At 41.4% G+C, this 13,967-nt stretch overlaps 1 protein-coding gene across 1 annotated transcript in view; it reads left to right on the forward strand.

Annotated features, from left to right (window-relative positions):
* Atg4c (autophagy related 4C cysteine peptidase) overlaps positions 1 to 13,967 on the forward strand; it is a 79,801-nt gene that overhangs the window by 29,508 nt on the left and 36,326 nt on the right. The window contains exons 2-6 of the mRNA XM_059255842.1: positions 3,117 to 3,200; positions 6,148 to 6,381; positions 9,062 to 9,392; positions 10,853 to 10,923; positions 13,699 to 13,835. Coding sequence (XP_059111825.1) covers positions 3,117 to 3,200; positions 6,148 to 6,381; positions 9,062 to 9,392; positions 10,853 to 10,923; positions 13,699 to 13,835 — 857 coding nt within the window. The remainder of the gene's footprint in view (positions 1 to 3,116; positions 3,201 to 6,147; positions 6,382 to 9,061; positions 9,393 to 10,852; positions 10,924 to 13,698; positions 13,836 to 13,967) is intronic.

The raw sequence follows: 13,967 nt of genomic DNA on the forward strand, positions 1-13,967 counted from the left end.
GCATCTCTCTATCCCCCCCCAATTATTATTTTTTAAAATAATCCACTAAGTCCAGCTAGTGCTGTGCTGCCCATATATGTACACATGGGGCCATACACCGGAGCATGGTCAGCTACCAGGCACCACAACCCCAAAGAAAACCCCCTTGCCTAGCAGCCCTAACTCCTTAGCTAGGGGTGGGGACTTGTGAGCCCCTTTCCCATCCATGCTGGAACAGTGACTGCTGTGACCTTGTGAAGTATTGTGCAGGCTGCTCCACCTGGTGTGAGGAGCATTATCTCTTTGTAGGGTAACTCCAATTAAACACACACACTCTGTCTCTGTCTCTGTCTCCCCCCCTCGTGTGTGTGTGTGTGTGTGTGTGTGTGTGTGTGTGTGTGTGTGTGTGTGTTAAGGAAATTTATAAATTTTAGACTTCCATATGGCTTTTTCAAACATCATGAGTGTTAATTACTTCTCCTCCAAGGCCCTCCTCTTCCCCATGGCTCTATGTTTTTTATATCCTTCAGGTTTTTCTGTCTGCCCCATAGTACCCTGATTTAGTATCAGGAAGCTAGAGCAGAGATAAGTAAGGAGTTTCATTTATTGAATGCATTTATAACAATAAACGGAAAATGTTAACTAAATAGTTAAAAGAAAAGTACAATGTATATGTTAACCTTTTGATATGTTGATCTGTTCAAGCTCCCATGTGCCTGTGGAAAAAGAGAAAATGCCTTTTTGAGAAGCACAGAACCCTCTTATTACCTAGTATAGAGCAAGTCAGTCTATCATGAGGTATCAGCCCCTGCTTGGGTCTGCACAGGAAATAGAAGAGCAACAGGGAATGTGTATCCCATGATTGATAATGTAACTGTAAAGCACCATGACCCCAAGTTCTTGTTAAATGTGAACTCAATGTCCCAGATCACTTTCACTTCCTTTTCTGAGGAAAAACTGAAGGGTGGTTGGTCAGAAGACGTAGGTAGAGAATAAACCACAGGAAGAAAGTAAGACATTTCTCTTTAAAAGTGTATTTTTTTTGTTTTTTTGTTTTTGTTTTGTTTTGTTTTAATTTGAGCTTGTTTTTACTGAGTTCTCAGAAACCTGTTGCTTTTTGGGAGAAAAGATGGTTGTTGTTTTGGGACTTTGAACTAATATTTAAAAAAATACTATATATGGAAAGTGTAGTCTAGTTCCTGGTGTGCAGAAAACTGATAACTATCCATACCCCATTAGAGTTAGGAGAAGAGAACCAGATTTAGGTGGGGAAGGGGGAAAATATCTACAAAGGCCACTCTGAAAGGAATAGAATGTCGATAGATTGACATTCTGGGAGACGCTTTTGTCAGATGATAGCATGAGTCCAGAAATGTAGCCCAGTAGAGGTGGAAATAGGGTTCTGAGTTGCACCACGCTGTGCACAATCTTAAGTGAGACGAAGAAGTTCATGCATGCTAAGTCTGTTAAGTGATAGGATGTTTTTAAAATTTTATCTATTTTAACTTGTTTTGTATTTTAAATTGTGTGTATGCATGTGTGTCTGAGTGTGGTTCTGTGCACGTGAAGGTCAGAAGAGGGCAGTCAGTTCCCTGGAGTTGGGGTAACAGGCAGTTGAGAGCCTCCTCACATGGGATCAGGAAACTGAACTTGGGCCCTCCGGAAGAACAGCAAGCACTCTTAATCTCTGAGCTGTTTCTCTAGCCACTATTTTATTTTTTCATTTGTGTGTGTGTGTGTGTGTGTGTGTGTGTGTGTGTGTGTGTGTGTGTGTGTGATGGTGCAAATGTGGAAATCAGAGGACAGATGTGGGAGTTGGTCTTCTCCTTTCACCATGTGGGTTCTGGGCTTGAACTCAGGTCACTGGGCCATCTCACTGGTCCAGTAGGATGCTTTTGAGCAGAAGATTTATCTAGTTAAGGCTGAGCCACTGGGAGTTTCATTTGGCAGTGATAGGTGACATTTTCAGAATGGGGAAAGACTGTGAGCAGGGAAACTATTTTTGACACCTCATGGTAATCCAAGTGAAGTCCAGTGAAGGCTGATTAGTTTGTCTGATTTCTGTTCTGTCTTCTTGCTGAGCTCAGAGCCTTTCCTGCATAATCATGACTTTAAATACATATTTTTCTTTATTTGTATAAAGTCCTTTAGGGAACAATCCCATAAAGACCACTAGTCTTAAACTTTTGTTAACAACTGTTAAATGTAAAGGCAGATAGTGCATTAGACCCACATCTGTCAACTTTCATTCTGTCTATGCATGCCCTTATGTTTAGAAAACCAGCCCTTCTGCTTTCTTTCTAGAGAGATTCTCTCTGTGTAGACCAAGATGGCCTCAAGTTTGTGATTCTCCTGCCTCAGTCTCCCGAGTCCAGGAGTTATTGGCATGTGCCACTGTGGCATGTTCAAGCCTAATCCTTAGCAGTCAGGGGTTTCACACACTCGTCAGTGTTCATCACTGTAGAGGACCACTGCTTTCCGTGGGAGATTCAGAGTGGTTAATGCCATTGTGGACACCAAAGAGAATACTGTTCTTCCACTGTTGCCAGATGAGAAGGAGGAAGCCTGAGAATTAGAGTTTGTGACTTCAGTTGGAGCTTAGGACGGGAGATTGAGAGGTCAGATGAGGATGTCTAAACGCCTTGTGGACACCTAGACGGTTACATCAGAGACCGATTTTACCAGGCGTGTTAGCCTACTATGTGCTTCCTTAAGTTTCTCTCCAGGGGTTGTCAAGTACTTCCCACCTGTGAAATGTCTGAGATGGAAGACAACTCAGAAAGTAGATAATCTTTGCTTACTTGAGGAACAGAGACTGTGTGAGGGAAGCGGGAGTTCCTACCTTTTCTGTTTGTTCTAGAAGAGCATTGGGACCTGCCAGAGTAAATCAAAATCACTTTTTCTTCTTTACTCTGTTTTTTAAGTGGTAGGTTATGGTTAAAAGACTGAAATTTATTAAAACTAGCAGAAATAGCCTCTAATTTTGGTTCATTAGTTCACTGTCTAAATATTTTGTGACTTCTAAAAATGCATATTCATAGTGATAATCATGACTTGAAGTTAAGTAAGAGGAGAGAAACACTGCAGGACTTTTACCTTGAAATCTTAACACCAGAGCCTTCTTTCTCTCCATGCAGGTTGGGTGTTGAAAACAAAGACATATTTTAGTAGAAATTCACCTGTTCTATTACTTGGAAAATGTTATCATTTTAAATATGAAGGTAAGTGATAAACATGTAAAGCATTAAAAAAATCTTTGAAGAATTTCATTGCTAAACTTTTTGTTATTTCCAGATTAAACTGTTTTAACATGTTAATCACCTACACTCTGTATGACATGTGTTACTATATGGTTTGGTCCTTGTCCATTCCTTGAGGGTAAGGATCATATCTTCTTTCACTACAGCCCTCATATTTTGGACTTTGATTCTGCATAGGTACTAAATATTACTTGAGTTGATATGCTTGTGTTCTTTGTTAAGATGTGTGGTAACTTTAGTGTATGATAACAAAGGAAGGAAACGGTCACCTTGGCGACTTCCCAAGGCCCATTAGTCACATTCCACTTCTCTACAATATTGAAATTCATGGGAGTCAATCAGGCTTTGTAGGTGCAGACTCTTTCCAGAACTTTCCTCCACACCTTCCTTTCCCCATATCGTTTTCCCCTCTTGTTGGTGACTTCATCCTCCCACTGCCTTTAGGGCACATTGTCCCACTCGCTCTCTTGTTCCCCCAATCCTCTCCCTCTGGATTTCTTCCCCCACATAATCCCCCTTCCGCTTTCTTCTTAAATCGTGTTGTATGCCCAGTGGAATGGCCTTCTGGTCATTGACGAGTGCATTGGTCAGTCTCCGTCTATTTATGTAGGTTTTGTAGTTCTTGGTATTTCTTTTTTCTTTCTTTCTTTCTTTTTTGCATTTCAGAATCTATTTTATTTCAGGTAACAATATGGGAATTGTAAAATATTTTTCATAGAAGAGCACCTTCTGGCAAGATTCAGTTGAGAGTCCATTGTCTGTAGGGTGATCTTTGGTCATCTGAACAGCTCGCCAGCCGATGAGAAGGCCAGTGTTCCGCTTACCAAGCTCCAGACTGGTTGTCCAACTAGTTCAGTAGCTCAACACATCTTTATCCTCAGAAACAGGTTAGCAAACACCACTCAGCCTGAGAAAAGACATGCTAGAGGTCTTTAGGATGTATAGTTGACTCCAGCATCCACCAACCTTTCGTTCCCTTCATCTCAAATGCCTTCTTTCTGTTCCAATTGGCTAACCCGTCCTTATTGTATGTTGTCCTCCATGACTGTCCCCTCCAGAAAGCCCCTCCAATTAGATTATTCTTTGAATCAGTGTCGTAACTCATGTTCATGTGTAAGGTCAGCACACACACACATCTGTGCATGAAGCATAGCACATGGGAAGTCTATTGTTTGCCATTTGTTTCCATGTCAAGGCCAAAGGTGCTGAGCATTTTTTCTCCTTTAAAACTTTGCTTCGTCCCTTTAATTCAGGGCACTTAGGCATGAAATGGCAAAGGGACCTTTTCCTTCTTGTCTTCCATCCTTTCATGGGGCTGCCTCATTGTCTGCCTGGTGTGTTTGAAAACATTACAGGCAGTATTTCTTAGTATTGTATAATCAGCCTGACTAAGCCTCCAGCATTATTAGCAATGTCATTTTATTTGTTTGCCCCCTTCCCTCACCTTTTATTGTGTGGTTTTTTTTGTTTTTTGTTTTTTGAAGCATTCCTCATTCTTCTTAAAGCCACTGGGACAAAGTTCGTTTAGTACTGACAGTTTCTCCATGGTATTCGGTGTTGACTAGGTCTGAAGAGGGTGAGAAGTGAGTGGCTTCTTAGATATGTGTTTGCAGGATGAGGCATGAGAGTCGGGAACTACTGTATCACATTTAAAACAAATTTGAACGTCAAAAGGGGCATATTTAGACATATTGTAGTGCCATGTTTAATTTCCAGGCACTTTTATTTGTAACTAACTTCAAGTTCTATATAATATTGAGAGAAAGTCATGTCAACAGAGGCTTGGCATTCATCTGTTTATTAGCATCTGCTGGGTATATATGAAGTTAGAGTGATGGACATTTTTCAGAATGAGCTGAAGGAAAGGGATGGGTGAAGGAAGAATGAAGAGAAAGTGCACTGTAAAACTCTCAGCCTTTAACATCCTACAGAAGGGCTTTGGATATTGAACTTGGAATTGAGATTTGTAGCTTGCACACATCCAAGTCAGCCAACACTAATACTTAGCAGAATCTACTAATGCTAAACAGTGTCTCCAGCTGCAGGTGAAAGGTGAGGTGGTTTCTTTGGGAATAATTGAGGAATGGTACTTCATTTCGAGAATAGTGTTTTGTAAATTATTGGGCAAACAGTGGCTTTTTCATAGTAGTTGTGCTAGAGAGAATCAGCCTATAAAGGCTTTTAAAATGATATGTGTGGGTGGCAACAAATTCTGAAAAATTATATGTGAACATAAAAGGACATTTCTGTTTTAAGAATTTTATATTCTTACTCCATAGCTTATTAGTTTGACTTTATAATTTCAGTGTAAATATTCATGACAATACAATGTGATTATACACATTTTTACATATTGACAAATCATGACATGTTATTTGCAAGTCACATTCCTTTTTTTTTTTTGGTTTTTCGAGACAGGGTTTTCTCTGTGTAGGTTTGGTGCCTGTCCTGGATCTTGCTCTGTAGACCAGGCTTGCCTCAAACTCACAGAGATCCACCTGGCTCTGCCTCCCGAGTGCTGGGATTAAAGGAGTGTGCCACCACCGCCCAGCTGCGAGTCACATTTCAAAGAGCTCTAATGTATGTGTCCTGGTCCAATGGAGGTAGAAAGAAAAGATGTTTTACATTACCCTCTCATCCAAGAAGTGGTTTTATGTGGGTGCAAGCTGTTCACTGTTAACAGCAGCATTACTGTGAATCTTTGTCTTGCTTTCCCCCGTGTATGAACCACCTCAGGTTCATTCTCATTTGACTAGACATTGTAAACATACATTCCTTTTAAATAAACAGAAAAAAAGATCAAAAGATTGTGACATGATTTATAACAAAACAGGAATGATATTGCCATCATGCATACTTCTTCACCTGTCTTTATATTATGTAACTTACATTTTTAAAAATTTTGTAGATGAAAACAAGATGTTGCCTGCAAGATCAGGATGTACCATTGAAGATCATGTAATTGCAGGAAATGTGGAAGAATTCCGTAAGGATTTTATTTCTAGAATTTGGCTGACCTACCGGGAAGAATTTCCTCAAATAGAAGCATCAGCCTTCACAACAGACTGTGGCTGGGGCTGTACACTGAGGACCGGCCAGATGCTGTTGGCTCAAGGCCTCATACTGCATTTCCTTGGTAGAGGTAAAGTGCTGTTTTCACTTTGAGCATCAGCTTGTATAGAGCATACACCTTGATGAGGCTAATTCTATTACATTTGTGTTGAGCTGAGCTGAGTATCTTACACACACGTTCCTGACTCTCCTTTCAGAACTGCAGATTCAACATGGCAATCTTGTCACCACTGTGAATTTATTTCACATTTTATTGTTCTAGTTGAATTCTCTGGAGTGTTTCCAGCTCATTAAGTCCCGAGCAGAAGAATTTTTACTCTGGTTTATTTTCTCTGTATGTGTCAGTAGTATTTTGAAAATTTTATCTTTATAAGTAATCTATAATTCTCTATATTATTTTAACTTATTATTATTACTTTTTGAGACAGGGTCTCACTATGTAGCCCTGACTGGCCTGGAACTCACTATGTATTCTAGGCCGGCCTTGAACTCACAGAGATCCACCTGCCTCTGTCTCTCAAGTGCTGGGCATATGCCACCACACCTGGCTGTAATTTTTTATATTAAAATTTAGGCATATTCTTTTTTTTTAAATTTTATTTTATAATACAATTCGGTTCTACATATCAGCCACGGATTCCCTTGTTCTCCCCTCTCCCACCTCTCTCCCCTTCCCCCCAGCCCACCCCCCATTCCCACCTCCTCCAGGGCAAAGCCTCCCCTGAGGACTGAGATCAACCTGGTAGACTCAGTCCAGGCAGGTCCAGTCCCCTCCTCCCAGGCCGAGCCAAGCGACCCTGCATAAGCCCCAGGTTTCAAACAGCCAACTCATGCAATGAGCACAGGACCCGGTCCCACTGCCTGGATGCCTCCCAAACAAGAACATTATGTGTAGCGTTTACAAAAAGACTTATTAAAATAAATAAATGTGTGTGTGTGTGTGTGTGTGTGTGTGTGTGTGTGTGTGTGTCTATGTGGAGGCCAGAAGATGTCAGATCCCTTGGAGCTGGAGTTGTAGGCACTTATGAGCTGTCCAACATGGGTGCTGGAGACTGAACCCAGTTTCTCGGCAGGAGCACCCAGCACTCTTAACTCCTGACCCATCTCTCCAGCCCCAGAACTTAGACTCTTAAACCCTCAGACATCTCACTGATGTTCTTTGACATTGACAACTTTGATTATTGACAACTTACTTGTATTTATTTCTAATGTCATTTTCCTATCAGTCAGTTTTTTTATAATGTATACATTTGTAAGCGGGTTTTGTTTTACTATTTTAGGCTATTATCTCTAGACACTACTAAATACCAGATTTCTTTAAAGTGTTAGACAATATCCCTGCACTAGTAACTTTTCTGTAGAGATGATTGAAGTTATTTAGCAAAAGTTTGTGAGTAGTGTGACTAATACAAAGAAAAAGTCACTTTTTTAATATTTAAAACTTAGACACGTTGGAGATTAAACTCAGGGCCTTGTTTATATGCCAGAAATGTGATCTATCCCTAAACACAACTGAGTTAAGACTCAGTTTAGAGCAGATTTTGGGGGCGTGATTTGTTTGTGGTCCTGTGTACTCATGAGCAGGGGTGCAAATGTTTATTCCTGAGCAGGTCTCTGAACCTGTGACTTCATCTAAACTCAAAATGATTTGTTTCATTAACTTACAAATAATGTTTGAAGACTGCTGCAGTATTAGAAACAGTAAGATAATGGTTCCAGTTGCTGTGTCTTAACAGCTTTCCTGGATTTAGTCACTAGCTTCTCATTTACTAGAAAACTGTTACTCTCTAACAAACCATCATGGGATGCCGAAGGAAGGGACCAGAAGACTATCTTGAAGAAAAAGAAAAATTTTAGTCATGGTCCTCCTCTGCGGCCTCCTGAGCACTGCCACCCCCTCCCCCATTCTTTGTTCTTCCTCTTTCCTCCAGTGTTTCCTCTGTCTTTTTAGTTTTTCCTCAGTACTGGGGATGGATTCCAGGGCTTTGAGCATGTTATACAGACACCAAGTATCCCTCATCCCACTGGTTTTGTTTTTTTCTCGGGGCAGGTTCCCTGTGTAGGCTAGGCTGATCTCAAATGCCCAGTTTTCCTGCTTCAGCCTAGCAAGCCCTGGGGTTACTGTGCTTAGCTTACTGTTTGTCTTCCTTCCTTCCTTCCTTCCTTCCTTCCTTCCTTCCTTCCTTCCTTCCTTCCTTCCTTTCTTCCTTCCTTCCTCCCTCCTCTCCCCTCTCCCCTTCCCTTCCCTCCTGTCCTCTCCTTCATTCCTTCCTTCCTCCCTCCCCCCTCCTCCCTCCCCTCCCCCTCTCCCTCCCCTTCCCTCCCCTCCTGTCCTCTCCTTCGTTCCTTCCTTCCTCCCTCCTTTCCCTCTTTCTCTTCCCCTCCCTCTCTCCCTCCCTTCCTTCCTTTCTTCCTTCTTTCCTTTTTTTTCTTTTTTTTTTTTGAAACATAGTCTCACTGTGTATATCAGGCTGACTTGAACTTACAGAAGTCAGCCTTCCTCAGCCTCCCAAGTTCTGTGATTAAATTTTACACCTCTGTGCCTGGCATACATTCTTTTTCCCTCTTTCAAAGCAACTTTTACCAAGTGGTCAGCCCTGAAATCATATACATACAAGTAACACTATATGTAACAAACAGGTTATATTTACATACTTACATGTTTAGGAATATGTGTTGTGTGTGTTGTTATGTATGTGTGTGTATATATATATATATATATTTTTTTTGATATGTATATATTGCTATAGCTTGGACCTGGCCTGATGCACTGCATGTAGAGAATTCAGACTCTGACTCATGGACTTCCAACACTGTCAAAAAGTTTACTGCATCGTTTGAAGCATCACTTTCAGGGGAAAGAGAACTCAGAACTCCAGCAGTTTCTCTGAAGGAAACAACCGGGAAGCATTCTGATGACCATGCAGTGCGGAATGAGATTTATCACAGGAAAATCATCTCTTGGTTTGGAGATTCCCCTGTGGCTGTCTTCGGCTTACATCGACTGATAGAGTTTGGGAAGAAGTCTGGGAAAAAGGCTGGAGATTGGTATGGACCAGCAGTGGTTGCTCACATTTTAAGGTATCATTGTTTTCAACCCCTCGATCTTGTGCTTAGAAATACCAACTTTGACAGTGAGTGTGTACAGCTGGAGCTGTACACAGCTACATGAGAGTCTTCTGCTATCATTTGCTAGTGGGGAGTCAAGACTTGGGGACTACAGTTGCATTACTACAGACAGAGTTTTCTCTCTTGCTTATAGGTACTGATACACAGGATCTCATTCTAAGTAGGTTCTCATTAGATTATATTGTTATATGTTCTAAAAGCTACCATCTCTTTCAACCTAGAGGCAGACCATGTTATTATTATTATTATTATTTTGTAATGTAACCAGTTTACTGATATCTAATGAGATGTCAAGAGCTAAAATTGTTTCAGCATTTCCATGCACATTTCAAATTCATATGAATGATAAACAGTGAAGCAAACATTTATAAAAGCATAATCACAAAAGCATAGTTTCCAACCTTTAAGGTGTCCCCAGGCTCTGCATGTTCTCCTGTAGTGGCTAAAGGTAAATATTGGGGGCTTTACAGACCTTACGTTTCTGTTTTCCATCTTTCTTTCTCTTTCAGTATTTGAAATTGTCAAAATCATTCTTAGCTTACAGTATAAAAATAGAGGCTACAGGTTATATTTGGCCATAATTACCTGGTGTTTCTTTTATACTAATATACAGGAACATACATAGTGGAACATTTAAAGTTAAGTAGAAATAAGGATATTGGCAGATAAAATATTTTATTTGCCACATCTGTGTAACTCCTTTTTTGCAGATGTTGGGTTTTTGCCACAACACATGCCTTTGGAAACACTCTTGTTCAGAAGTGCTTTCCAGTTTGCAGTTTTGCTTACAAAATCCCAACACTTTAAATTAGGAAATTCATTTGCTCAGGTCAAATAGTTGTTTCTTCTTCCTTCCCTGCCCTGTGGTGCTAGGTATCAAACCCAGGTCTCAGGACGCTATGCAAGTGCTCTAACCCTGAGCTACATTCTAGCCCCTCATACTGATTTCTGAATGGTGTGAATAAGCCAAACTGTTGTTTAAAGAAAAAAAAAAAAGAACTTGGACAAATGTAGTTGTGGACAAGCACAATAACACATTATTTGTACTGAAGTCTTACTGTGCAGCACACCTTGAATACACGTGACTCACTGCTTAGAAAGCATTCTGTGTAGCCAGGGAGCTGATGAAGAAAGGAAGTCCTCTTAGGGCTGGGAGACAAGTTTTATAGCCAAGGATTCTGGAGGTACGTTTTGTAACTTCGTTTAGAGTCTTCGGGTAATTCGGTGTGATGTTCGGCTTTGGAAAATGCAGCTGATTCCTGACCCCACTCAGATGATAACTTTGATAGCAGACATACAGGTTACATAGGAATGGCGGGGAAGCAATGGACGGTTTTCCTTTTTAAACTAAATTTGTAGGTGCTGTCAGGAAATTTTAGTTAGGATTTTAAGGATGTTTATTATCTTCCTAGAAAAGCAGTAGAAGAAGCAAGGCATCCTGACTTACAAGGAATAACTATTTACGTTGCGCAGGACTGTACAGGTACGGAGCGTGTGGAATTGTAGTTGTGTATTGTGTTGGCTCAGACCCTCATGTATGAGGAGCTCATCTCTTCCTGGTTTATACTGTGAGTGGTTATGAAGATGGCAGTCAGTCATGGCTAATCCATTCTTATTCCTACATAGCATCCTTCATGTAACTGGAATTTAGGATTTTTTTCTGAATAAATGCCATTAATTATTAAATAAAATATATTCTCCAAGGAAATTTGAGCATTTAAAATGATTGTTTTGCTATCTTTTTCCCCGACTGAGACAGGATTTTACTATGTAGCCTGGGCTGGTCTTGAATTTATAATGCTACTTCAGTCTACCCCGTCACCCTGCAGCCAGCGCTGAGGGCGTTGACACACTTGATCTAACATTAGCCAGTGCTGAGAGTGCATCGACACACTTGATCTAACATTAGCCAGATCTGAGAGTGCATCGACACACTTGATCTAACATTAGCCAGCGCTGAGAGTGCATTGACACACTTGATCTAACATTAGCCAGATCTGAGAGTGCATCGACACACTTGATCTAACATTAGCCAGCACTGAGAGTGCATCGACACACTTGATCTAACATTAGTCAGTGCTGAGAGTGCATCGACACACTTGATCTAACATTAGCCAGTGCTGAGAGTGCATCGACACACTTGATCTAACATTAGCCAGATCTGAGAGTGCATCGACACACTTGATCTAACATTAGCCAGTGCTGAGAGTGCATCGACACACTTGATCTAACATTAGCCAGATCTGAGAGTGCATCGACACACTTGATCTAACATTAGCCAGTGCTGAGAGTGCATCGACACACTTGATCTAACATTAGCCAGTGCTGAGAGTGCATCGACACACTTGATCTAACATTAGCCACCTCTGAGAGTGCATCGACACACTTGATCTAACATTAGCCAGATCTGAGAGTGCATCGACACACTTGATCTAACATTAGCCAGCACTGAGAGTGCATCGACACACTTGATCTAACATTAGCCAGCGCTGAGAGTGCATTGACACACTTGATCTAACATTAGCCACCTCTGAGAGTGCATCGACACACTTGATCTAACATTAGCCAGTGCTGAGAGTGCATCGACACACTTGATCTAACATTAGCCAGTGCTGAGAGTGCATCGACACACTTGATCTAACATTAGCCAGATCTGAGAGTGCATCGACACACTTGATCTAACATTAGCCAGTGCTGAGAGTGCATCGACACACTTGATCTAACATTAGCCAGATCTGAGAGTGCATCGACACACTTGATCTAACATTAGCCAGTGCTGAGAGTGCATCGACACACTTGATCTAACATTAGCCAGTGCTGAGAGTGCATCGACACACTTGATCTAACATTAGCCAGATCTGAGAGTGCATCGACACACTTGATCTAACATTAGCCAGTGCTGAGAGTGCATCGACACACTTGATCTAACATTAGCCAGCACTGAGAGTGCATCGACACACTTGATCTAACATTAGCCAGCGCTGAGAGTGCATTGACACACTTGATCTAACATTAGCCACCTCTGAGAGTGCATCGACACACTTGATCTAACATTAGCCAGTGCTGAGAGTGCATCGACACACTTGATCTAACATTAGCCAGTGCTGAGAGTGCATCGACACACTTGATCTAACATTAGCCAGTGCTGAGAGTGCATCGACACACTTGATCTAACATTAGCCAGCTCTGAGAGTGCATCGGCACACTTGATCTAACATTAGCCAGTGCTGAGAGTGCATCGACACACTTGATCTAACATTAGCCAGATCTGAGAGTGCATCGACACACTTGATCTAACATTAACCAGATCTGAGAGTGCATCGACACACTTGATCTAACATTAGCCAGCTCTGAGAGTGCATCGGCACACTTGAGCCAACATTTCTTTTTAGTTAGTCAGGTTAAGCCAGTTATGATGACTCATGCTGATAATTCTGGCCCAGGGAGGCCAGGGCAGGAGGGTCATACATCTGAGGAGAGAAAATTCTGGGTTTCCCTTAGAAGTAAGTTTCCCACGAGTGTGCCGATAAGTCACCTCTCATGGTGGTTTGGGGCCTTCTGTTGATGGCCAGTATCTGAAGTCACCTTGAAACGCCATTGGGAATAGAAATAGAGCGTAAGCTTCCTGAAATAAAGTAAGCCACCCCAAGCTGTAAGTTAAGTTTTTACAGGAAAGCTGTTAAGAGGATAAAATTAATGCTTTAGAAAAGTAAGAAATATGTATGTCAGGTTTAGCAAAGACAGCTACAAACCTGGCACCCAACAGGGGCTCATAGTGGAAAGAGTGTTTCGTGTTTGGCATTTTATACTTCTTAAAACATTTATTTATTGTATGTGTGAGTTGTGAGCGTGTGGAAGTCAGAGGACAACGTGCAGGAATTGCTTCTCACCCCCCACCATGTGGGTTCTGGGGGTGGAACTCATCTTGTCAGGCTTTTAGGGGCAAGCGCCTTCCTGCTTAGCCACCCCACTGGTCTGTGTTTGGCATCTAATCAAGTCAAACACTTTCTGACTTACCTTACGTCCTTACTTTTTATTGTCGGTTTCCCTGATAGATCGTATGTTCAGGGAGATCAAGACATGTGTTTATTACTTTTGAATTTCTAGGAGCCATGTGTATGGCATTTTGAACTTGTTGATAGTTTGGTGATAGCATCGACCAGATGACCAGCCAGTGGAGGGGTGGGATCGGAGTAGGAGTGTTGGTACAGCTGCCTTTATAAAACTTAATGTATACTTCTTCCTTTGTTTCTCCCAGTTTACAATTCTGATGTAATTGATAAACAGACTGACTCTGTGACCTCTGGGGACGGCAGGGACAAGGCTGTAATTATCTTAGTTCCCGTTAGACTTGGTGGAGAAAGAACCAACACTGACTATCTGGAGTTTGTGAAGGTAAGAAGTGCTCAGTTGGCTTTGCATTTTTTGTTGTCCTAACATAAAATGTAGTACCTAACATAAAAAATACACAAGAGTTGCAGTCCCTTTTCCATAAGTAAGTCATGATGATCCTACAGTTACACGTTG

The sequence above is a fragment of the Peromyscus eremicus genome, chromosome 2 (assembly GCF_949786415.1).
Source record: "Peromyscus eremicus chromosome 2, PerEre_H2_v1, whole genome shotgun sequence".
Taxonomy (NCBI): domain Eukaryota; kingdom Metazoa; phylum Chordata; class Mammalia; order Rodentia; family Cricetidae; genus Peromyscus; species Peromyscus eremicus.